Source organism: Eupeodes corollae, chromosome 3, assembly GCF_945859685.1.
Source record: "Eupeodes corollae chromosome 3, idEupCoro1.1, whole genome shotgun sequence".
Classification (NCBI taxonomy): domain Eukaryota; kingdom Metazoa; phylum Arthropoda; class Insecta; order Diptera; family Syrphidae; genus Eupeodes; species Eupeodes corollae.
In genome coordinates this window covers 130,819,034-130,842,242 of record NC_079149.1, presented here as the reverse complement: position 1 = coordinate 130,842,242, position 23,209 = coordinate 130,819,034, and the positions used below count along the sequence as shown (strand labels likewise).

The following is a 23,209-nucleotide window of genomic DNA, read 5'->3' as shown; positions in this document are numbered from 1 at the left end:
GTCTACTTTTTTGGACATGAAAATTCGTATGTGAGTGCCATCTACACATCCAATAACGCCAGGAAATCCTGATTAAAGAAGCAAAGCTTAGCTCCAGATTTGTCTGCATCTGTCATTTAAAATCGAATCCATTTGGGGAAATATGAACTTCCATGACGTTTATGATTTCTTTAAAAAATTGCTAACTTTTGGTTGAGCTATTCCCAAATTGAAATCGTTGCCAGCGCCGTATTGGTAACTTCCCTCTGCTAGAATTGTTAAAGTGACTGTGACAGCCTTATTACGGTTGTCAAAGATCAATTAATTGACAATTGAAACATTTTGTCAATTAATTGATAAATTGGTATTATGAACGCGAGTTGATCATTTTTTGATCCATTGTGAACAAAGATCATCAAATCTATTGTGAATAGTGCCTATTTACTTTACTGGAAGTTAGTAGAATACCTACTGAAATTAAGGAAAACTTACAAGCATAGTATTGATGCTATAGAAACCTTTCCTGTTGTAGTATACATGTCTAAGATCTTTATTCGGACCAATAATTTTGATATGAGTCCCGTCGATAGCACCAATAACAGTTGGAATACTACTCTTTTCAAAAAAGTATATCTTGGCCTGGCGTTCTTCTTCTTGTGAATAGTTTAATTTTATCCATTTAGGACAAATATTTGTTTCCAAGACATTTAAAACTTCTTTCAAAACAACTGAAACCGTTGGATGCGCCATACCAATGGTAAAATCGTTCCCAATACTCAACTGGTAGCTTCCTTGCACAAGGAATCTTAAGACAGCTGCAAATTTTAGTATGTTTGGGATGGATTGTTGTCTTTTCGTTGGTTTTAACTTGCCGTTGATATCTAAAAATACATTAAGGAAGGCTTCTTTCGAAAGTCTAAAGTTTTGAATGAATCTAAAAGTGAGCCAAATTAGATTTTGTAATGTAACTAAAAAAGATCTTTTATCTACATACATATGTTCAGCCAAATCCATCGGATTTGAAGCATCACGTAGGTTTCTTTGAATCTTTGCTTGCTCCAAAGTATTTTCTTCTTCAATTTCATTTTCACCGAAAAGTAGTAGACATGCTTTTGGCTTTCGCGATCCGTAAAATATTTTATCAACAAGGAATTTGTGATTGACTAAAAATTTGATAATTAACAAATATTTTGACAACCATAATACCAAGACTGTCATTTTGAATCATTCACAATAGATCTAATTTCTGAAGAGCGTTCACAGTTTATCAAAAATTTTGATTGCTGACAACAATAATACCAATTCATCAATTTCATTGAAAAATGTCAACTAGCGTATTGATAATTGACAACCGTAATAGGGCTGTGAACCTCAATATTATTGGAATCGATGATGAACGTTGCCGAATCGGTACCCTGTTATTTATTTGGACAATATAAATTACTGCTTGAATATGTTAAAGAGTAAAAAAGCTTCTTTACACTCAATATAAAAAGTGAACTCACCGCATTTGTTAAACATTGAACAATGATTTTTTACTTAGACTTTAATTTCATTCTGACAGATGTTTATTACTTTTGCGCTGTTTAAAAATCTGCTACAAATCCGTCGCGTCGAAGAACTTATGCAATGCCGGTAATAAGCATGAATATTTCATGATCAAACATTTTATTCTTTTTATTTTTGAATTTTAAAAACATTTTTCCATTGAATTTTTTTTTTTCAAAACTCGATTTCTCGAAAATGGATCATCTTTTTTTGAAATTGAAATGTAAATTTTTGAAAACAAGCTTTTTTGTTGGTACATTTTTAAATCTTTAAGTACAGCAACAATTTTTAATCAGGCTCTTTGGATAAATTGTCAAGTTCGTGCAACCAAGTCGTTCATTTTATTTTTAATGTCTCTAGCTTAGGGGCCTCTTATGATATCATCGAACATTAAACGGTTTTTCCCAAAATTGAACGCTTTATAAGTGTCTTCCGGTAGAATAGCACAAGTTACTTAGCCTAATTTTGGCGTATTTACATAACTCATAAAGAAATGTCTCAGTATCCAATTTATTAATACAATAAAAACTTATGTTAAAAAAAGGAGGATTTTCGTTTTTAAAAAGTGTGTTCCAATCTAATTTTTAACTAATAAAGATAAGATAATCGTTTCTTATGTAATTACGCGTGTTTAAATGTCACATAGGCGAGTTTTTATAATTTTTTGTAAGCACTTTGCTAAAAACAAAAACTTTTCACAGCTTTAGAATTCCTAACATTAGATTTCCGTACCTAGACAAAAATCAGGTTTAGATTTTTACCTTTTGAATCATTTCTCTTATGCTGTCAATAAAAACAGAACCCACACAACGGTGTTTTGAAATTACAAATCTTTGTCTAGAATAAAAACAAAAAAATACTCCAAATACAAATGAAAACTTAAAAAGCATTTTAAGTTAATTTTATTTATAAATTAATTCATGGAAATAACTCTATTTGTGCTCTCAATACTATTTAATTCAATTATATTGATAACAAAATACTAAATGTTTAAAAAATAACGTCCTTAACTTCAGACATCAACTCTTATCTATTTTAAAACCGGCAATGTTAAAATTTGGCAGCATTTAAGTTTCGCAACACACTTAATCCAGTGTGTCTTTTGTTAAAACATAAAAATATGTAAAAATCAGCTTTCAAATTTTATGAACAATCCTCCTTCATCATACTCAACAACTCGTCCAGATGTTCTTCCACATCACCTTCAACTTCAGCTTCAGATTCGGGTTCTTGTTCTGGTTCAGTTTTGATTTTTATTTGTTGTTCTTCAATTCCATTTGCCATTAACGGAGGTGGCAGTGAGGGAGGCACCACTGGAACTCCTGCAGTTTTTGGAGCCACTAATTTTATTTCAAGACTTCGATATTTTTTAACAATACACACACTCGGATGATCCAAGAAATTTGATCCTAAAACCAGTGGGAAATCCTGAAGGTCATCCTCGACAATGAGAATATCAGTCATTAGCTCAACTTCTTCAACACCTACATTTTTAGATATTTTTCCAATTGACATTGAAGAACTATGACCAAATCCCTTGACTTCCAAATTACAAGGTTCGAATTTCCAATCGTGTTTTTCAAATTCACTCCTTTGAAGCGTTGTACAATCACTTGATAGATTAATCAACGCTGTCACATAGTCATTATCGATCCTGACCGGTTTCAAGAATTCACTTAGACTTCTATTGAGTTTAATCGAAGCATAAGGTCTATTGATGGAATTAATCTTTTCAGGAACAAGAGTTATTGGTTGACATTCTTTGACAGCGTTTTTACTTGGAATTCCGTGTTGAAGAGTAATTTTTTCCTCGGAAACTCGTGGCTTCTTTGCTAGTGATATTTTGGAAGTACCGTCAGAAGTGCGTCGTTTAAGATTAGTGTCGAATGGACAGTCTATGGCATAATGACCGTTTTTTCTACAGATGTAGCAAGTCCTTTTCGTTTCTTCTGTATGGTCTCTTCCATTTCTGTCTTTGTTTTCAGATCGCTGGTCTCTCGAATGGCGATTATTTTTTTCCTTAAAATCACAGGCCTCGGTGTTATGAGTTTTTGATTCGCTTCTTCGACTTAACATTGATCTTCTGAGCGGAAAGTTTTCTGGGCTGCGCTCTTTTCTTTTTTTATCATCACGGAATTTAGGAAAGACTTTTTGTTTTTGATCTGATCTTACTTGGCAGATCTTCTCTCTATCATCGTGGACCCTCTCATGATGATCTCCACTATTGGACTTCTTGGTTTCAATGTTTTGATTGAAGTTCTCTGAATTTCGTGATTTTCTTCTTTCTTCACGAAGTTTTTGATCGATTATAAAATGACAATCTTGTAATGTGTGACCTCTACGCCTGCAGTTAGGGCAAAATTTATCGCTGAAAGCAGATAAACCATCCTTACAATCCCTTTCAATGCCTTCTGTCTTGCATTTCACATGAAATTCTTCTTTTCTTTGCTCATCTCTTCTATCCTCATAGCGCCTTCCACCTTCCAGCTTAACCCTACAATAATATGACTTGTGACCCTTCTGATTGCATTTGTTGCAAACAATTTCATTCAAATAGCCATTAGCGACGGCATTGCAATCATCTCTATGATGACCTTCTGTATTGCACTTGGTGCAAAAATCCAGACTTCTGAATTTTGTATCACGCGGAAAATCCTCGGAATTTCGACGATCCCTTCTTTCATTTTTTTCTAGAAAATCATTATTTAGTTTGAAACGGAAATTATGGGATTTGCAGTCTCTGGTGTAGTGACCTTCTAAATTACACATTTCGCAAAAGACTTCAACCTTTACTCTCTCTTCATGGAACGATTTGTCGGAATCTCGACGATCTTCTCTTTCCTCGTGGAAATCATTTCTTAACTTACAATCATAGAACTTGTGACCCTTAGACTTGCAAATATGGCAAACAATTTCCTTGAGATGACATTCGCTGGCGTAGTGCCCAAAACTCTTACAATACACACACATAACTTTTCGCTTGGATACATATTCCTTCAATGGTTCCTCCACAACCAGACATGGATTTTCCTTTTCATCCAATCTCGGTCTCCCAGTATCTGACCAACATTCATTAGCGTAGTGGCCAGGTTTTCGACATTTGTTACAAAATTTTCGAGTTCCCACACTATCGTCCCTTGCTTCTTTCCCCCAACTCGTACTAGAACGCCCAAGACGATTCCTAAGATCATCATCATCATTTTTATGAGCAGCTGTAAGTTTTTTAATATGCGATAGTAAAGCATCAACGCTCTTGCAATTCATAGCAACCAACTCATCCCTTAACGACGAATCCCTCAAACCTAAAATAATATAATTGATCGTAGTTTCCACACTGCAATCACACTTCAAAGCTGTCCGTTCCATATCAAATACATAATGCTCATAACTCTCATTGTATTCCTTCCTGCGATTCAGCAATTGCTCGAAATATTTCGATTTACTTATGCGATTCGAAAAACGAAGAACAAACTTCACTTTGAATTCCGACCAATCGCAGACGTTCTCTTTGAACCATCGCTTGGCGGCATCTTCAAGGCGAAGGCTGGCGTAGACAAGCGTCAGACGATTGTCCCATCCGTAAATCACTCTCAGGTCTTCAATAGTTTCAATCCATTTCTCAGCACTCAAACTATTCGATGAACTCGGACTGAAAGCTGGAATTAAATCGAATATTTCTTCAGTATCCATTGGAACTGGAGAATTCAGGGGATTCGAACTTAAATGCTGCTCCAAAGCATCACGTTCAATACTGTTTCTTTTGATGGCAACTTTTATTGTTTCCATTCGATTTTTATCCGAATTTCGATAAACATGTTTGTTGTAATTCCTCATTTTTGCTCCGCACAACAAATTATATTGAAAATGAAATGATGAAAAATTTGAATCAATACAACTTTTGAAATACACAACCGATCAATTCTCTATGAAAATTTAAACTGTCAATGCCAAACCAACTGTCATCTTCCAAATTGCCCCTTAAACAAAAAAGGAGAACAAAAATGCAAAAACCTACCACCGCCGTACAAACTGGATTATATATTATATAGCTTGATCGGCGGATATATTATACATATCCCAAACACAGACAAACATTTTACTTATGTGCAACAGATAAATAGTATATGCATAAAAAGAAGAGACAGGAATGAGACAACAAAACAAATGATTTGCGTTCCCCTTACGAATATGTAAATAAAACAGAGAATAGAGAAAAAAACAGAAACATTATTAAGTGTCGGTATGCGTTTAGATACAAGGAGGCAGTGTGATTGATGTGACCATTCTATCTTTACACAGGTAGAAAAATGTATTCAAAAATGATGCCACACTGGTTGGTGTAGCTGTTTTGTATTTGTCCTACAATTAAAACAATCATTTTTAACTTCCCATAGAAAGTAATTGTAATGGGTCCGATTTGTCAAATTGAAAATTTTGACATTTCTCGACGTTTCAAGGTCCCTAAAGTCGAAATAAAAGATATTTAGAAAGATGTCTGTGCGTTTCTCAAGAACCAGAAGAGATATCAACTTCAAATAAATTTTGTTATACAGATAATAAGGCAGGATGATGCAAAAAAGGCTCTTAAGATAATTGCGCGAGTGACTATTTTACCATAGCAAAAAAAAATATTTTACTCAAACAAAAAAAAATAATAAAAGCTGGTAAAAATTTATTTTCGACTCAAATACCTCTTCAAAACCTTAAGATATTGGGTTTAAAATACTTTTCACCGGCTGAATGATTAAATGCCCCATATACAAACAAATTATTCCTCAGAAAACGAATTTTAAGGTTTGAAACATAATTTTGCATTTGAAAATTTCCACCTTTGATTTTTTTATACGTGAATAGAATATTTCTTTTTTTTAATTTGAAGTCCTAGGGTTAAAAACATTTATGGTTATGTAAAAAAAAAATAAAAGTTTAGAAAAAGTAAAAAATGGATATAGAACCCTTTCCATACGAATGTTAAATCTATGAAAACCAAACTGCAAATTTCCTATGGATATAGAACTTTTATGATTTTAACATTGGGAATTCAGCGATATCAAAAATAATAATAAAATATATAATCTAGTACTTTGAATTTTTATAAATCTATTTGTAGTGATAAAAATATAAAACAAAAAGGAATATTAATATAATGGCTTAGCCCTTCCCTATTTTATATTTTCACACTTTACAATTAAAAATACAACTTGAACTTTGGTTCTTAAAATTTTCTAGAAAAATACATTCAATTTTATTCGGAATTTGTATAAAAAAAACTTCAGCATTCATAGGATTAAGTTTTAGTATTTCTTCACAGTTTTTCAAATTAATTATTTTTGGTTTTTACCTTTTTTGTTTTCTTATCCATTTTAGTAAAAAAAAAATGCTTGAATATCATCGATAAAAACCTTATTAAGAATACTCTTAATGCATTTATATAGTTTGTGAACCTGAAGATATAGAAATAGTCTTATGAAAAATATTTTTTCCCCTTATTTTTAGCTCGTTTTTATTTTTTTAAAAATATAGCTTTTTTGAGAAATTATCCTTATAAACACAGCAGATATTACTTAATCAGCTCTGAAAACTATCAAAACCAGAATTGAAGCGTCGAAAAATAATCAATAAATATTTAATTGATTATAGATAGTATTTTTTGGGTTTTTAATTAATGTTTGTATTTAAATTTTATTTTAAAAATGATTTAGAAAAAAAAATAAATAATAAATAAGTGATCTCGAAAATGTTACTGCTATTTATACTTTTCCAGCTGATTGCACTTTTGTCCATGGATATAGGGCACATAAGCAGGAAAAAAGTCACTTGGTTTCAATAGATTGTGAGAGGTTACATGCTCTATATGCCATCTCATGTGGATATGAGGAATTTAAGCATTAAGCGTCTGTTTTTAAAACTTTAATAGAAAAACTGCCCCACCTCGTACAAATTTTGGATATGCGGCAAATAAGCACGAACAGAACCGAAAATATTTGGTCTATGGAGCAAAAGCTGCTTTCTGTAACTTTATTAATAATAGAGATAGAGCAACGGGAATAGCACCAAAAGAAAGAGAACATACGAATTAGTATAACTGCATCTTTAACTCAGTTTCCTGAAAAAGTGGTCTGTGGGGCATTTAAGCATTCAGCCGGCGTTTTATCTTTAAAAAAAATACTGTTGTCAATATTCAGTAAAATGATGAGACAAATCGAATTGACAATTTTTTTACAAAAAATTAAAACTTAAAACAAAATTTAATAAAAGTTGGCAAACATTCATTTCGACTCAAATATCTTTTCAAAAATTTGAGATTATGGCTTCCAACTAATTTTAACTCATAAAAAATATTGTTTTAAATATTCGTAAATATTTTGAAATAAGTCGAATTGACAGTTTTTTTTACAAAAAGTAAAAACCTAAACAAAAAAACTAATAAAAGCTGGTAAAAATTAATCTTTGACACAAATACCTTTTCAAAACTTTGAGATTATGGCTTTCAAGTAATTGTAACTTATAAGAAACATTGTTTTCAGCATTCACTAAAATTTGAAGAAAAATCGAATTGACAGTTTTTTTTTACAAAAAATAAAAACCTAACTAAAACTTGCTAGAAATGTACTTTCGACTCAAATAGCTTTTCAAAAATTAAAAATATTGTCTTCAAACGTTTTTTATTTCACTAAAAACATTGTTTTCGATATTCAGTAGTTTTTTTTTATTTTCCAAGTTCTATTCTTTGATAGCCCGAAAAAAAGTCGGTTATCTTATGACCATAACTCTCTGAATTGACGGTGACAGTCGTTCCATCGTGGTTTCCAAGAAGTAAGGTCCAATCACACCTCCGGAACAAATAGCGCACCAAACAGTGACTTTTTGTGGATGTAATGGCCTCTCCTGAATTACTTGAGGATTCTTAAAACCCCAAATGCTTCAATTTTCTTTATTAACATAACCACTGAGTGAGAAATGGGTTCGTCACTGAAGAAAATTTTGTTCGAATAATCGCCTGTTGTTCAAACAGCCATTTGACTTATCTACAACGTTGTGAATGGTCAGTTGTTCTGTGAGTTAGACTTATATAAATGTAGGTGTAGATCAAGGCAAAATACGCCATAATGTGCCGTAAAACAGTCTTAATTACTAAGAACGACGAAGAATCGACATATTCGGGTCTTTCACTTAAAGCAGCTATATTTTCAGTGATACGAGCGAAATGATGATGTACAAGCCTTACAATATTTGTAACCAGTCCAGGTTCTTCAAATTTCTTGACAATTTTGCCAATTGCTTGCGTAGTTAGACGATTATGTAAGCCATAATCTCCTCCTAAAGCACGACATATGGCTGTGAAAGAGTCAATATTTTTGTAGTAGGTTTTAACAATTTGTATGCTTTGTGCTATATAACAACCACATATTTTCGTAAATTTCAGACTTTCAATTAAAAAAAAGAAATTGGTTAACAATTTAGTTTGACAGATGTCCAATTCCAACCCTATACTTTTGAAACCGCAAAATAAATAACCATGTAGATTTTCGTGACTTTGTTATTCTGTTACAACTAACGATAGATTTAACAGATCTTATAAGCAACTTTTATCCAGAAATCCAAGTGGAAAGTTAAAATGAGGTTATGCGAAATTCTTTATACAAAGTTAAATTACTACATTAACATTTAACGTAGGAGACATTAAAACTGTCCATAATTTAAAACAACTCGCTACCTGGATTTAGTCTGTTTCTCATTTATTCAAAGAATCTTCAAAAAGCACAGCTGGTCACCACATTATTGGATACACAAATTCCAGCGCACAAGAATCAAACAAATCCTAGCGAAAAATCGAAACCAAAACAAAACCAAGCTACAGTTTTTCTTTCGCAAGCAAGTTGTGTTTCCCTTTCTGATGGGAGGGGAAGATCGTTTTTAATTTCGTGGGGTTTTTTGTTTGGTGGGGGTAGGTATATAATACCCATTCAATATGCCGGCTTTTTGGTTGAATTTTTGTTGTCATATTATAATGCGTACTATTGTTGTTTGTTTTTGTTGCTTCCTTTGTATTTTAGCAGACGCAATAATTCTGCTGTTGTGTAGTTTTATTTTGTGGCGAAAATGAACGTTTTTAGAGCAAATGTATTGAGTATGTACATACAATACAGTGAGCATAACAAGTTTCATTACAGTGGTAGATGATTATTTCAAAATAGAAAAGACGTCTTGAAAATAATGATATTTTTTTGAACACATTAGCGCAAAATTTTAAACAATCTTTTTTTAAGGGTTTAGCAATTTACTACCAATTTGCCAAATATTTAGTCCAACATTTTAAACCTTTCTTTTTGCGAACTAGTAAGGTGCTAATTATCTTTTATTAAACACCGAGCATTCAAACATGTTTAAAAAGTGACAGTTCGTGAAAATAAACAAAGCAAATACGATTAAACGGACCTATTAATTGAAATTCCTAAATGTTGAATAATTGTTCAGATCTCATATGCAAATTGCTAAAAGTTAAAGTAGTTTAAAATAAGGTAAATCATATTTCAAGCTTAATATTTGCAACAAATGGCTTTGAAGTTTTACTTAATCGTCTACAGTTCTGCACCATTGTTATTTTTTTTAAACTAAGGACTACAGAGAATATTTTGATAACTATTTAAATGAAATAAAGTATTGAATTTATTTCAATTGTTATATTTAAAAAAAATCGAAGTGAAAATCTATTGGACCGTTTTTGATAAAAAATCCAAATTTCGAATTTTCACAAACAAATTTATATGCAGTTATTTTTGATCTCAAGAAAGATGAAAAATGGAGGTTTGCGATATTTTCCACAATTTGGTTAAAACTATCCACTTTATATATAGTTTATAAAATAAATTTTGTCTGACATTTATATATGTCAAAGTAACCATTTTGTTATTTTTCCAAAAAGTTTAAATAATATAAGATATTTTAATGCTTACGTTGTTCAAAATTCAAAAAGGCACATTTTTTAAGCCTAATAGTTATCATACTAAAACTGTTTTAACATTAAAGACAATCATCGAATGCTAATTACTTAACTTGTAATCTTTTTGGAACCTGAAAGACGATTTGAACTGGTTATTTTTATTCCTAGCTTGTCAAATAAAATCAACTTTTAAGTTCTTGTTTATTTATTTAATCCTGGATTGTATTTTTCTGGCAACCTAATATTTTTATAGTTCAAATAACTGGAGTTTACTGTATAGTTATATTATATACAATCACATACGTCATAAAAGTAGGAGGGTAAAAACAGGTAATTAAAGTTTGTATATGTACATTGGAAATTTAAAAAATTCTGGGAAGTCTTACGTTAGGATATATGGTATTGCCATAGGTGCTCATTTTGCTTTAATTTATTTACAAGGAGTTTACTTTTAATTCAAAATATTAAGCTGTTGTTTTTATAAGAGTATTATATTTCTTTATTCCTATATTTTTAAATTGCTTAAAACGCTGCTTGTCCAGGTTAAAAAAAAGTGTTTCAGAAACTTAATGTTCTTATGATTGGTATTAACATAAAACTTAAGAGTTACGAAAACGTTTTTATTTAAAAAGTATTAAGATTAAAGCCAGAATTTCAAGCCTATTCATAAGATTTCATTTTATAAATGATGAAATCGTTTATAGTGACCGACTCATTTTCAATTTCATGATTCGGAGCAAAATCTTTGCACTGAAGGGGTTCCCTTTTCTGTCAACTTTACTTCCAATAATCAACGTTCTTTTCACTTGTATAGACATTTTCAATGGCCGCTATAACCGACCTGTCAAAAAAACTCCAATTATACAAAAATTCAAAATCAATAATGTATTTAAATGACTGCTTATTTAATGTCAGGTGACAGTTGTAAATGTCAATGAAATAGTTGTGGCGTAATTAGCATATTTTGTAAAATTTGACACCTAATAATTTTTCCAAAAATGAAAACTTACCTGCTAGAATTTACATACATAACTCTTTTTACAATTTTCCTTCTTTACTAAGTACATGCGTATGAAAATACAGTTAAAAAAATATTTCGTTCAGAGACTTAACGAAACTGAAAAAAAAAAAACAACTCAATAGCAATGTTAAAATATCTAACAATATTTTTTATTTACAAAACTAAAATAAATGGTAAACGAAAATGATTTAAGTTAGAGGTGATGAATTCTTATACAATTCCTGAAAAAAATGAAGATATTTCCTTATCGTAATTTTGACAGTTCGATTCATTTGTACAATGTCCTTTATTGGTGTTTGAACTTTCAGAATCCGACGAACACATCCGACTCAATTCGATATTACGATAAGTATAAGCATTTAAATTACCAAGTTGTCCTTGATATAGAATTTCATCAATACATCTTTTTCCGTATAACTGCTGTTGATGGGATAGTTTTCGAAATAAAAGAGCCCATGTTTCACTGAATGTATTTGCATCGTCTTTTTCAAACGGGTTTTGATTTTCTTTAATGTACGAAAATGGCGGTGATGGTTTTTGAGTTTCAATTATGTAAGAAGATGGCGGCGGTGTCGGCGGCGGATTTGATTTAACGTGTTTTTCACTTCGTCTCGGTGTAGTCTGTTGGTTCTTAGTGACATTGACATTAGGTTCATTCACAACTTTTTTATCATTCACAGTTTCAGTTTTATAAGGATGAGAGATGCTACGAGTTTTTGCACTCTAAAAAAAAACACAAAAATAATTAACGAACAATAACAGACAGGTATTTATATTCGTTAAGTTTGAATGCATGCACCATAACAAAAGAATATTAACAAAACTCACCGTAACTTGTCGTCGAGTTGGCGCTGTTTCTTTGACACCATCGTCCAATACTGATCGTGATGACACATTTTTGTAAGCTCTTGGTTCTTGATCCCTCAGAAAATCAAGTTGATTAAAGTACCAAAGTGTAGGGGCATAAATCTCATCTCCCTTAGCACCAGACCTAATGCTGTCTGCGATTTTCTTCAACTCTCGTCGATAGCACGATCTTATGTTGGCTATTTTCTTCTTAAGTTCATTCATTGTCAGTAGAGGATCCACAACCAAGAGCGAATGCATTAGGGTAGTATAATCTTTTCGTTTGACATTTTTGTTCTTGTAGTCCTCACAGTCGACATCCCAGAGAGATGGCAGCCCTTTGTATTCTTCGATCAATAGAGCCACAAATTGAGCTCCAATACTTCCCATAATTTTTATAGTACTCTATCTTAATTCTCAATTTATAAATGACACTCTTAGTTTTCACAATGTTCACACTTTGTACACGAAAGACAGACTAGAATTGTTTAAGTTTTTGTCTTTAAACAAGTCGGCCCGACAAACGTAAAATTAAGACAAGTAAATACCAACTCCCAGACGCAGGTCGAAGCAACAAGCGTCGTCGCATAACAGTTACAGAAGCCAACAACAAAAGCGCAGAATATAAGAATAACCTGCTCTGCTTATGTACTTTGATTCCCCTTCTTTTAGGCCAGGTTGGTTAGGTATATAATAATCTTCTTAAGAAACCCTTTTTTATCTTTCTTTTTATTTTATTTCACATTTATTGTTCATGCGACTTAAGAATTTAATTCGTGTTGTGGCTCACAAGTTGGTTTGAAGGTCTGTACAACAAATTTAAAAGGGGAGGTTTGGTATTCGATGATATCGACCGAGACCGACTCTCAAGTTAATCGAAACACTATAGGTTAAAGAGCAGAATTCTTTGGAAAAAAATGTAACTGATTTAATAGTTATACAAACCTGGACTGTGAAAACATCATTTGTGGAACTATACAAATGTAAACAAGAAAAAACAAAAAACAATAACAAATCTTATATTTCCAAGTATAAGGAGTTTTTTTTAAGAGTAGAAAAAAATAAGAATTTAAGACAGATATAAAGTTCGAATAAGTGTTGTTATATTATATTGCGGTTGATGATTTCATTACATTTTTCTAACTTCCTAAGATATTGTATTCGGTCCGAATTTTCTATTTGAAACTTTGACAATTCAATAGATCCCTAAAACCTAGTCCAAATCCACAAAAAAATATTGCTTTTCGTGACACATGGAAGACGATTGTAATTGTAATCTAGATCTGCAAATTTCATCCTAGACCAAAAATAAATCAGTTTACTTTGCCCAATGAAATACAAAAACAGGGGAAATTTGTGTTTGACAGATCTAGATCAAAAATAAATTGATTTATTAGATTTAGATTGGATAGATTTTTATTGCTCGTCTTAAATAATTTACATTGTTTACAAAAATCAAAAAAGCTTGTCATTCTGCCGTCTGCCTAGTTGACAAAACATACATTGGAAACTTATTTTTTATGAAATATAATTTATAAATAAACGCTTTAGGTACATGATTTTTTTTTTGAATAGTTTACTATTGAAATTAAATATTAGCTTCAGAAACTCTCATTAACAATTCTCCCCCTATAATTTAGAGCCAGTTTGCAGTGCATATACAGTTTCTTAACGTCGACTTCGTTCAAAAATAATACAATTTCATTTTCGTTTAAAAACTCGTTCCGAGACATTTCTACTGATGTTATTAAGAATTGGACATTTACCCTTGAAGTGAAATACATCTTCTCTCACTTGTAGATTACATAAGGAGCAATATATTGGTAAATCCTCCCTATGTCGAATTAAGTTAAGAGGTACGAGTTCAATCTGTATTCGAAGTGTTCGTTTCCAACATAACTATATAGTTCGGCGTATTTGGTGGCAGCCGGGAGATCCTTTTAACGTGGAAGCGTAATAATTTTTCCACATCTTCATATTGCTTCGCTCCCCACACTTGAGCTGCATAGAATAAGATTGATTCTGCTACTGCCTTAAAAACAGTGTACTTACTGCTGTGTCCGATATTTCTATTAGTGTCCATATACAGGCTTTGCAGGACTCTTCCAAATTTTTAACGACATTCCCATACCAAAGAGCTTATAGATAAGAGCTTGCCTATTCACCGAGTCAAATGAAGACTTAAAATCCACTAAAAACGCGTATAACTTCTTCCTTCTTCTTATAAATGAACCCGCAATGCTTTTAAAAACAAAGATATGATCGATTGTTGAGTAACCGGATCTAAAGCCTGCCTGAGATTCTTTGAACATCTTATTTTCTTCAATCCATTTATTGAGCCGTGTTTGCAGAGCAGCTGCCATGGAGGTTTGAAACAAATCTTGCAGATTCGCGACCGATAAGGCACCTACCGCTGTGGTTTCATGGTGCGAAATCGGGGGCTCGTCTACTATATGAGAGTGCGGCCGCTTAGGGGGGTTTGATTCTTTGTTTAAAGGTGATCGTTTTGAAGGTTTATTCGCGGTAAACATATTGCCTCTTGGTGTAAATAAGCAAATGACTCACCCAATCTTTTACTGCGCTGACAGGCTGTGTGTTTAACTATTATTTAGAGATTAAATATTTTAAAAACTATTATTTTAAACTTTAAACACAAACATTTCACATTTTTAACTTATTGGACCAGAGTTGCCAAACAAATTGATATATTTTTAAATCAAAGTTATTTTTGCCGGCCATATCTCAATAACTAATGGAGATATCGACTTATAATACATTTTGTTTTAGAGAAGTATAAAGATTTATATTTATGAATTTGTCTGAACCCAAATATTTCATGAACATGATACAAAATTTGTACAAATTTAAAAACAAATAACAAAAATATTACTCAAATTGGTAAAAACTGATGTTCGATTCGACTAAAAATATGTAGTTAAATTTTTAATAAATTCTTATTGTTAACTTTTTTACAAATCACGAAAACCTACAAAAATCTGATTACAAATGGTTTCCAACTCAAATATTATGAGAACAATGAAAGATATTGACGTTTTTTAATCCTACAAAATATATTTTTATTAACGTTTTGTCAAGGTCTTAGAAAAAATAGGAATTTCTCAGTGTGTGTTGCATCCCAGCCACTTTTTTTAGATATAATTTGTTCACTACCTTTTCCCAAAAAATGTAGACATAATGGCATCAATTATAGTTTAAATATTGGCTTTCAATGTTTCAAGAGTTGCTTGCTTTGCAGAATAAACTTATGATTTGACGTTAGCACCATAAAAAGTAATTAAGAGTTTTAAAGTGCACCAATATTGCCTGATGACAAGACTGTTTAACCAAAAACGACCTTTATCACCGTAAACATTGTAAAATCGACGAGGCGCTCTAAATTTTCATAATTTGTGAACCTTATTTTGACGATAAGCGATACGTGATGAATTGTCAGATCTTAGTTAACAAAAATTACAACATAGTTTAATATTCCGAATTGTCAAATCAGAGACAACAACCATTAAAACTTCTCTTGCAGCAAGAAAAACTCCGTTAAGTAAACTACCAAGCTTCATAAAATGCTGGAATCTCTTCTTCTTATTCTTTTACTGATTTAAACAATTTTTTCTTCATATTCTTTTTTTTTATTTTCAAGATAAAATAAATAAAATAACAATAAGTAATTAACTTTTAAAAGTTGTACAACTTCTGCACCTGAGGCAAGTCCAATCTGACTTAGCAACCTATTTATTGGTTCGAATTATTATCCGATTCTATATTTCGATATGTGCTCGAATTCAAATTACCAAATTGACCTTGGTACAAAATCTCATCAATGCATCTCTTTGCATACAATTGCTGTTCATGTGAAAGTTTTCGATATAAGACTGCCCAAGTTTCACTAAATAACGCTGCTTCGTCTTTGTTGTTGTTTTGATTGTTCTGTTCAAAAACAGCCGGACGTTTTGTAGGTTGGTTCAAAATTGTATTTCTCTGCCCATAGGATGTTTTAAATTGTTTTGACATTTGTGGCTCAATTTTCTAAAAACAAACATAAATAAATATGTTTTTAAAAATAATCATGCTACACATAAAATTGAGTTTTATTAATTTGACTAGAACTTCTGAATTTTATAGTATTTTACTGGAAAATAAATTTTGCAAATTTTAAAAAGAATACACCTACAAGTTCGCGAACAAACCTTTTTTGGCATTTACGAATGTAAAGTGTCACAAAGATGATAATATGAAATTAATAACTAAAGAAATCATTTTGTTTTTTTTACGTTTATAAAGTGGTTTAAATTTATTTTGAAAGAATCTATTGTTAAGGTCTTATTATTTTATAATTTAGACATTTTTCTTAATATTTCCATCATTTGCTAACAAAAACAAATCCAATCCACTTTTTTATATACCGGTACATCTGGAAACGTCTAAAAAATGACAGTTCGTAAAAAAACATAACAAACAAACCTTAATTTGGAAAACAGACTAATTTGAAATGTCAAAAATACGAAGAGACAGTAGGATGTTGAAATCGTTTAAAATTAGCTAAATCATCTGTGAAGCTAAGAAATACTATAAAATAACTTCGACATTTTACTAAATCGTTAAAATGTAATATCGTATCATCAAATAATCAACTTACCAATTCTTGTGGAACATGCTTCCATTCTTCTTCATCACCTTTACCATTACATTGCCCATCAAAATTATGATCTTCATATTCATTATTACTTCCATTCGTCCCACCATCTATCAAAAATTCTTCTATTTCTTGTAATTTCGAATCTTGAGCTTTACCTCGAATAAAATCCATTTGATGAAAATACCACAGTGTTGGAACAAAAACGTCATCTCCAGTCGCACCTGATTTAATACTTTCAGTTAGTTTTTTCAAATCTCGACGGTAGCAAGTTCGAATTTTGGCTATTTTTTTCTTTAATGCATCCATAGTCAATAGTGGATCGACAGTTCTCATTGTTTTCAAAAGTGAAGTGTAATCAGCTTTTTTGATGTGTTTATTTTTATAGGCCTCACTGTCAGAATCCCATAGCGATGGCAATGCCTTATATTCTTCGATTAAAAACGCAACAAATTGTTTATTAATAATTTTAGTTCCCATAGTTTATATTTATTTAGTTATAAAACACTTTATTTTAAAATTGTTGTTCACATTTAAAGAACAAAAGAAAAGAAAACCACTGACACTGACAGTTGTTGATTCGATATCGAAGTTGGAAGAACTAATTTTTAGGTTCATGCAATACTTGTTTGTTGTACGAGAAACGAAACGAGACGAGCGAGATATGAATAAATTACATAAGCCTTCGCTCTTCGCACAATTTCTTGATGTTGCGTCGTTGGATGTTTGTGCAACTAAAAGTTTATTCAACATCATTCTCTCTCTCTCTTTATCTCTGTCGCAGCGACAACGGACGCAACAACAACCACCACCACTCACAGCTATCATATTCAACTGACTAGACTACACAGTTATATCGAGCGAACTATGTATATGACAAGTGCCAGCAGCGAATTTGTACGGATTCATACAATTTTAAGTTTGGTTGGGTCAACGCAGACGCACTGTGGAACTATCTACTTTTATTCTTGGAAAAAAATGATAAATGTGGTTAAGAGAAAAAAAGCTGCCCTTGAAATCAAATTAAATTAATTAATAAACCTAAATAAATTTCGATTTTATCATATTTTAGTCGACGAATTAAGTACAAGTTATGTTAATTTTTAAGCATATTGGTGTGAAGTTGATTATAATTTCAAGATAAGCGTTTAGCAAAGCAAAGAGTGTGGACGAATGGTTGATTAGTTTTCATTTTAGATAAAAATTATACTTTTGCTAGAAACCTTTCCAAATAAGAATCAAATATTTCCAAAATTAAGCCGGTCAGGCAGTTATTGTGAATGGTGTTCGTTTTCATGAGATGATAAAGAACCTCTTATGAGCCGAAATGGAAGACATGGATGTGGCCGATATGTGGTTTGAACAGGGCGGCGCCACTTCCATGACAGCTAACGAAAAAGGTGTACGTAAACAAGTTAATTCAACAATTCAAGAGCTATAAGATTTATTAATTTGGCACATTAGTAGCATAGAACCTAAATTATGCCTTAGTTACTTACTTAAAGTGTCGCTACAGTCCGGGGCGGACTTGGGCGTCAACCAACATGTGTCTCCAGCCAACTCGGTCCCTAGTTAGCTGTCTCCAGTTTTGCATGCCAATTTACCTCAGTGCGCCACCTGAGTCGGGGTCTTCCTCTACTACGCCGTCCCTCGGGATTGGATTCGAAGACCTTCCGGGCTGAACCGTTGATGTCCATTCGCTGACATAATTTAGGTTCTATCCATACCTCGAAATTGTAGCTGTCCATATTGACGTTTTGTGCAAGACGTCGTTGTTCAATATCTTTTTTTGATGACTGCATATACTTGGTCTTGCCCTCATTGACCACTAAACCCATCTTCTTCGCCTCCGTCGCAATCGTAATGCTAAAAAACATAACATAACGCATGACATAACGCTTTGATCTTCCAATTATGCCAATATCATCTGCGTATCCGAGTTGTTGGATGGACCTTTGGAAGATTGTGCTTCTTGGTTTGTCAGTTGAGTTTTGCACAGTTCTTTCCAGAACGATATTGAAGAAGTCGTATGACAGTGCCTTGCCTAAAACCTTTTTTGACATCAAATATAGCGGTGAGATCTTTTCCGACCTTGATATAGCAGCGTGCATTCTTCATCGTCATTCTGCACAAACGGAAAATTTTGATAGGGATACCAAAATTAGACATTACTCAGTAGAGCTCAGAGCGACTGAGATCTTGACGGCGATTTATTATTTGTTTTTACTTTGGTTGTAAAGTCTCACAATAAAGTCAGAAATAACTTTGTGAGGCCATCAAATTCATGAGTTGTAGTCGTTTTCCAATACAATCAATCTGGAAAAACGTTTTAATAGATCTTATTGTATTTATTTTTCAGAGGATTGCTCATGTAAGGGACATCCGGCCGGGAGTGTACACCAATGAATTTGGTATCAGATTGAAGGTTGTTCTAAGCCGGATATATCTGCAAAAATATTTTGTCGATAACTCATGGGAGATCCGAGATATTTGAGATTGAAGTTCGAAATGTCCAACCATTAAAAATCAGCACTTTTTCGACATAAATGCTAATATCTTTGGATATAGAAAAGCTAGGAAAATCGAAAAGGTATTAAAATAAAGGTGTCAAAAATATCTTTCAAATGAAACTAAAATTACATTTCTATGATTTATATGTTTTGAGTTATTTTGATGTGATTTCTTCTTAAAATATGTTTTTTGACAAAAATGGATTACGATTCAACTTTTAATGAAAATCCAAGTAACGTAAATAGTTTCCAAGCACAAAGAAACGAACGAACGGTTGGATGCTGCGCTCATGTTATGACCATAATATGGTTTTTAAGTTGGGCAAGATAGGAGAGTAATTTAAGACCCCCTTCTCAATTTTTAAACAACCTTTTAGTGACCTATGATTCAGATTAGAATTATGTTTTGCCAAACCCATTGCCATTAAAATTATTTATTTTTCTTTGAATTATTATTTAGTTTATAATTATTTATTATTTTTCTTTGAATTAATTTATTTTGTTTTGTTGATATTATGATAACAACTTCTTTTTTTATTCTTTTCCATTATTTATTTTTAGTTTTAATTTTTCCACTATTACTATAAGAATTATTTTTATTTTAGTGTTAGGTATAAGATTTATTTTGTATTTTGGGAGCATATTTTTGAATTATTATTGGCAAAATGAATAAATTGTTGAAGAAATCCTAAAAAATTATATATGAAAATAAAGGTTGTGAACTAAGCCACTTATTCGTGCCAAAAAAATTAATATCATCATCGAATTTTAAAAGATATTATTGTACAAAAGCCTAAAAAATGCTGTTATCCAAAGGTTTGATTCAAAATAACTCAAAATATATAAATCATAGAAATGTAATTTTAGTTTCATTTGAAAGATATTTTTGACACCTTTATTTTAATACCTTTTTGATTTTCCTAGCTTTTCTATATCCAAAGATATTAGCATTTATGTCGAACAAGTGCTGATTTTTAATGGTTGGACATTTCGAAATTCAATCTCAAATATCTCGGATCTCCCATGAGTTATCGACAAAATATTTTTGCAGATATATCCGGCTTAGAACAACCTTCAATTTGATACCAAATTCACTGGTGTACACTCCGGGCCGAAAATGATCATACCCCTTTGGAACTAATTGATTATTAAACACTTAAAAATTTACTTGAAAAATTAGTTTAATCACAAATAGCTTTTCCAAAAATGGATGTATTTATTTTCCAGACAGAAATTCATTTTTCAGATAGCGGATAATAATAAATTTTCTATTTTATACAGTTATTATGACACATTTCTGTCATGAAAAATGTTATGCTATTAACGACCTATCCGAAAAAATCAAAACAAAATTTCTAGGCTTACTATTTCTAGGCTTACCGCCAACCATGATTTTTATCCAATAGTTTTAAAAAGAGTAAATTATTAAAAGCAATTTTTCTTATAATTGAATAAGCTTCTTTTCGTTGCTTATTTTTGCCATATTACCTTTTAACAATTTTGTACGAGATTAAAATAACCTTAATCATTTTTGTGAGCACAAATAAACAATTTTTGATGTTTTATATTTGACGTTTAACAAACAGCTGATTAAATTACACAGCATTTAAACAAATAAATGTTGCACGCAAAATTTTGTCTAAACTTATCATTTTGCTTAATTTGTAAGCTTACCACGTTGCGAGAACCATAACCATAAATGGGTTTTGTTGAAGCGTGTAACTTCAACACGTTGAATGACAATAGGTGACAGTTTTAAAAGGAACAGCAAAATAAAAAGTCTTGTCGGAGAACCCCTTATATGCAATTATTATGGTTATATAAAAATAACTTTAAAAAAATGTAATGTGAAAATGCAAAATTTATTTGTGATCCAAATATACTGCAATTAAAGGAAAGTGGCATCCTTGAAATCATTTTAAATATTTACGGCGAATTCGTAGGTGGGGAAATTTACAGTTTACTAAAAATACCGAACTTCAAAATTCAAGGTTAATTTTTTTGTATTGATTACCCCTTTAAATCTAGTTACATTACATTACATCAACTCTTTAAATTTTCAGCTTTAAGCAAATAGGCAAGGTAGGTACCTACGCTTTACATAGTATCGAGTTTCGAGAAAATAACTTACGAAAACATTTCTTAATTCAGTGTTCAACTGTTCAAAACTTTGAAATGGAAGTGGATGATATTAAAATCCTACTTCCTCCTTTCAACCCCAATTCATCGCTAAGCTTAAACTCCCAGGAATGGGTTGACGAAGTCGAGAATATGAGCGCCCTTCAAAATTGGTCCGATGAGCACACTTTGTTGTATGCTTCCCTTCGTCTCGAGGACGATGCCAAGTTATGGTTCTGTACGAATAAATGGAATAATTGGAAGCAGTTCAAGTCAAAGCTTGTCAGTCAGTTTCCCACCTCCAAACATCTTTCACAGTATTTGGAAAAATTGCTGAAGCGCCACAAGGAGGATGGTGAGTCTTTTGACGACTATGTCAACGATGTTGTTCAATTGGCAGGGAAATGCAATTTCACTTTACCAACCGCAATTCATTATATAATTTCTGGACTGAGTGATGCAAACATGAGGAATCGTCTTATTGCTTATAATTGCACTTCCATTCAAGAGGTGTTATCCAGGATACAGACGATAACATTCAATCAGGAGCAGGAGGCAAAGTGGACGAATTCGGAAGAACCAAAACCAACGTTGCCTCCAAAGAAGCCACCTCCACCTCCAACTGCAGCACCAGCTCCAGCTGATGTCGAATTTCATCCAAACTACCCAACATTAAAAAATGAAGCTGAGTGGAGTGATCTTGTGGTGACTGTTAAAGTTGCAGATGTCCTATTAACCGCTTTTGTCGATCTGTCAAGCAAGTATACAACTCTACAATCGAGCGAATTTAGGAAACATTCTTGGAAATTGCGACAACACGATGTAAAAGCTCTAGGATTTCGACTTGGACTGTCGAAGGTCTTAGGAAAAACCATCAAAACCGTGATTGCTGGACAGGTAGAGATGTTGATAGAAATCCTTGTTGTCGAGGACAACTTCCAAAGCTATCCCATCATCTTGGGACGTAATTTCCTGCACAATAAAAATGTGTGCATTGTCAAAAGCTTCCAGAGCTGTGAAATAAATTTCGTCGATACACCCAAATCAACAACACCAATTCCAACTCCACAAAGTACAGCCCCACCTAAGAACAAGAAAAAGAAAAGATCAAGAAATAAGTCGAATAACCAGCAACAAATGGTCAACAACAGTTCATCGTTAGAAATTCAGAAAATTATTGAAGATGGGAAAACATATATTAAAGAGATTCTTGTAAGAGTTCGAGAAGAAAATGGCCAAATAAAAAATTATTTGTAGGGTTAAAAACGCACGGAGACTTTATCTACTTATTATGTTGCTTTTTTAAGTACCTGCGAAGGTACCTAAGAAAAAAATAAATTGTTTTATGTTAAGGTTGTTTTTTTTTAATTAAATAACAAGCTTAAAGCTTTTCTTCTACATAGGTACATCAGATCGTGCGTCAAATCTAATCTGATTTTTTTGGTGAGTTGCTTTTGATGTTGGCAGTCTCAGTTATCATTTTTGTATCTTACTAAGTTTATAGAAATTCTCATTTACTATGAGTCTTCAATTGAATCTGTATGAAGTCTTGAGAACCTAGGAATGGATTGATTTAGTGGTTTTGAAAAATACGT

The 23,209-nt window shown here is 32.1% G+C and overlaps 3 protein-coding genes across 3 annotated transcripts; 1 reads left to right on the top strand and 2 right to left on the bottom strand.

Annotated features, from left to right (window-relative positions):
* Nucleotides 1-11,699: 11,699 nt before the first annotated feature.
* LOC129951019 (uncharacterized) lies at nucleotides 11,700-13,133 on the bottom strand. The gene is made up of 2 exons (XM_056063009.1): nucleotides 12,321-13,133; nucleotides 11,700-12,215 (listed from the first exon to the last, which is right to left on the bottom strand). The coding sequence occupies exons 1-2, from the start codon at nucleotides 12,726-12,728 to the stop codon at nucleotides 11,703-11,705; spliced, it is 921 nt and encodes a 306-aa protein (XP_055918984.1). The 5' UTR covers nucleotides 12,729-13,133; the 3' UTR covers nucleotides 11,700-11,702.
* Nucleotides 13,134-15,999: 2,866 nt separating this feature from the next.
* On the bottom strand, nucleotides 16,000-17,757 carry LOC129951134 (uncharacterized). Its single transcript, XM_056063145.1, has 2 exons — nucleotides 16,990-17,757; nucleotides 16,000-16,379 (listed from the first exon to the last, which is right to left on the bottom strand). Exons 1-2 carry the CDS (start codon nucleotides 17,464-17,466, stop codon nucleotides 16,086-16,088), a joined length of 771 nt encoding a protein of 256 aa, XP_055919120.1. The 5' UTR covers nucleotides 17,467-17,757; the 3' UTR covers nucleotides 16,000-16,085.
* A 3,701-nt stretch (nucleotides 17,758-21,458) lies between these two features.
* LOC129951972 (uncharacterized) lies at nucleotides 21,459-22,957 on the top strand. The gene is made up of 2 exons (XM_056064374.1): nucleotides 21,459-21,578; nucleotides 21,648-22,957. The coding sequence occupies exon 2, from the start codon at nucleotides 21,672-21,674 to the stop codon at nucleotides 22,869-22,871; it is 1,200 nt and encodes a 399-aa protein (XP_055920349.1). The 5' UTR covers nucleotides 21,459-21,578; nucleotides 21,648-21,671; the 3' UTR covers nucleotides 22,872-22,957.
* Nucleotides 22,958-23,209: the final 252 nt, after the last annotated feature.

Excerpts from the sequence above, each read along its gene's own strand:
- LOC129951019 (XM_056063009.1), bottom strand. The coding sequence starts at position 12,728 with ATGGGAAGTATTGGAGCTCAATTTGTGGCTCTATTGATCGAAGAATAC. Across the intron at positions 12,216-12,320 it reads CAACTCGACGACAAGTTACG|AGTGCAAAAACTCGTAGCAT; the intron begins GTGAGTTTTGTT and ends GTTTTTTTTTAG.
- LOC129951134 (XM_056063145.1), bottom strand. The coding sequence starts at position 17,466 with ATGGGAACTAAAATTATTAATAAACAATTTGTTGCGTTTTTAATCGAA. Across the intron at positions 16,380-16,989 it reads AGCATGTTCCACAAGAATTG|AAAATTGAGCCACAAATGTC; the intron begins GTAAGTTGATTA and ends GTTTGTTTTTAG.
- LOC129951972 (XM_056064374.1), top strand. The coding sequence starts at position 21,672 with ATGGAAGTGGATGATATTAAAATCCTACTTCCTCCTTTCAACCCCAAT.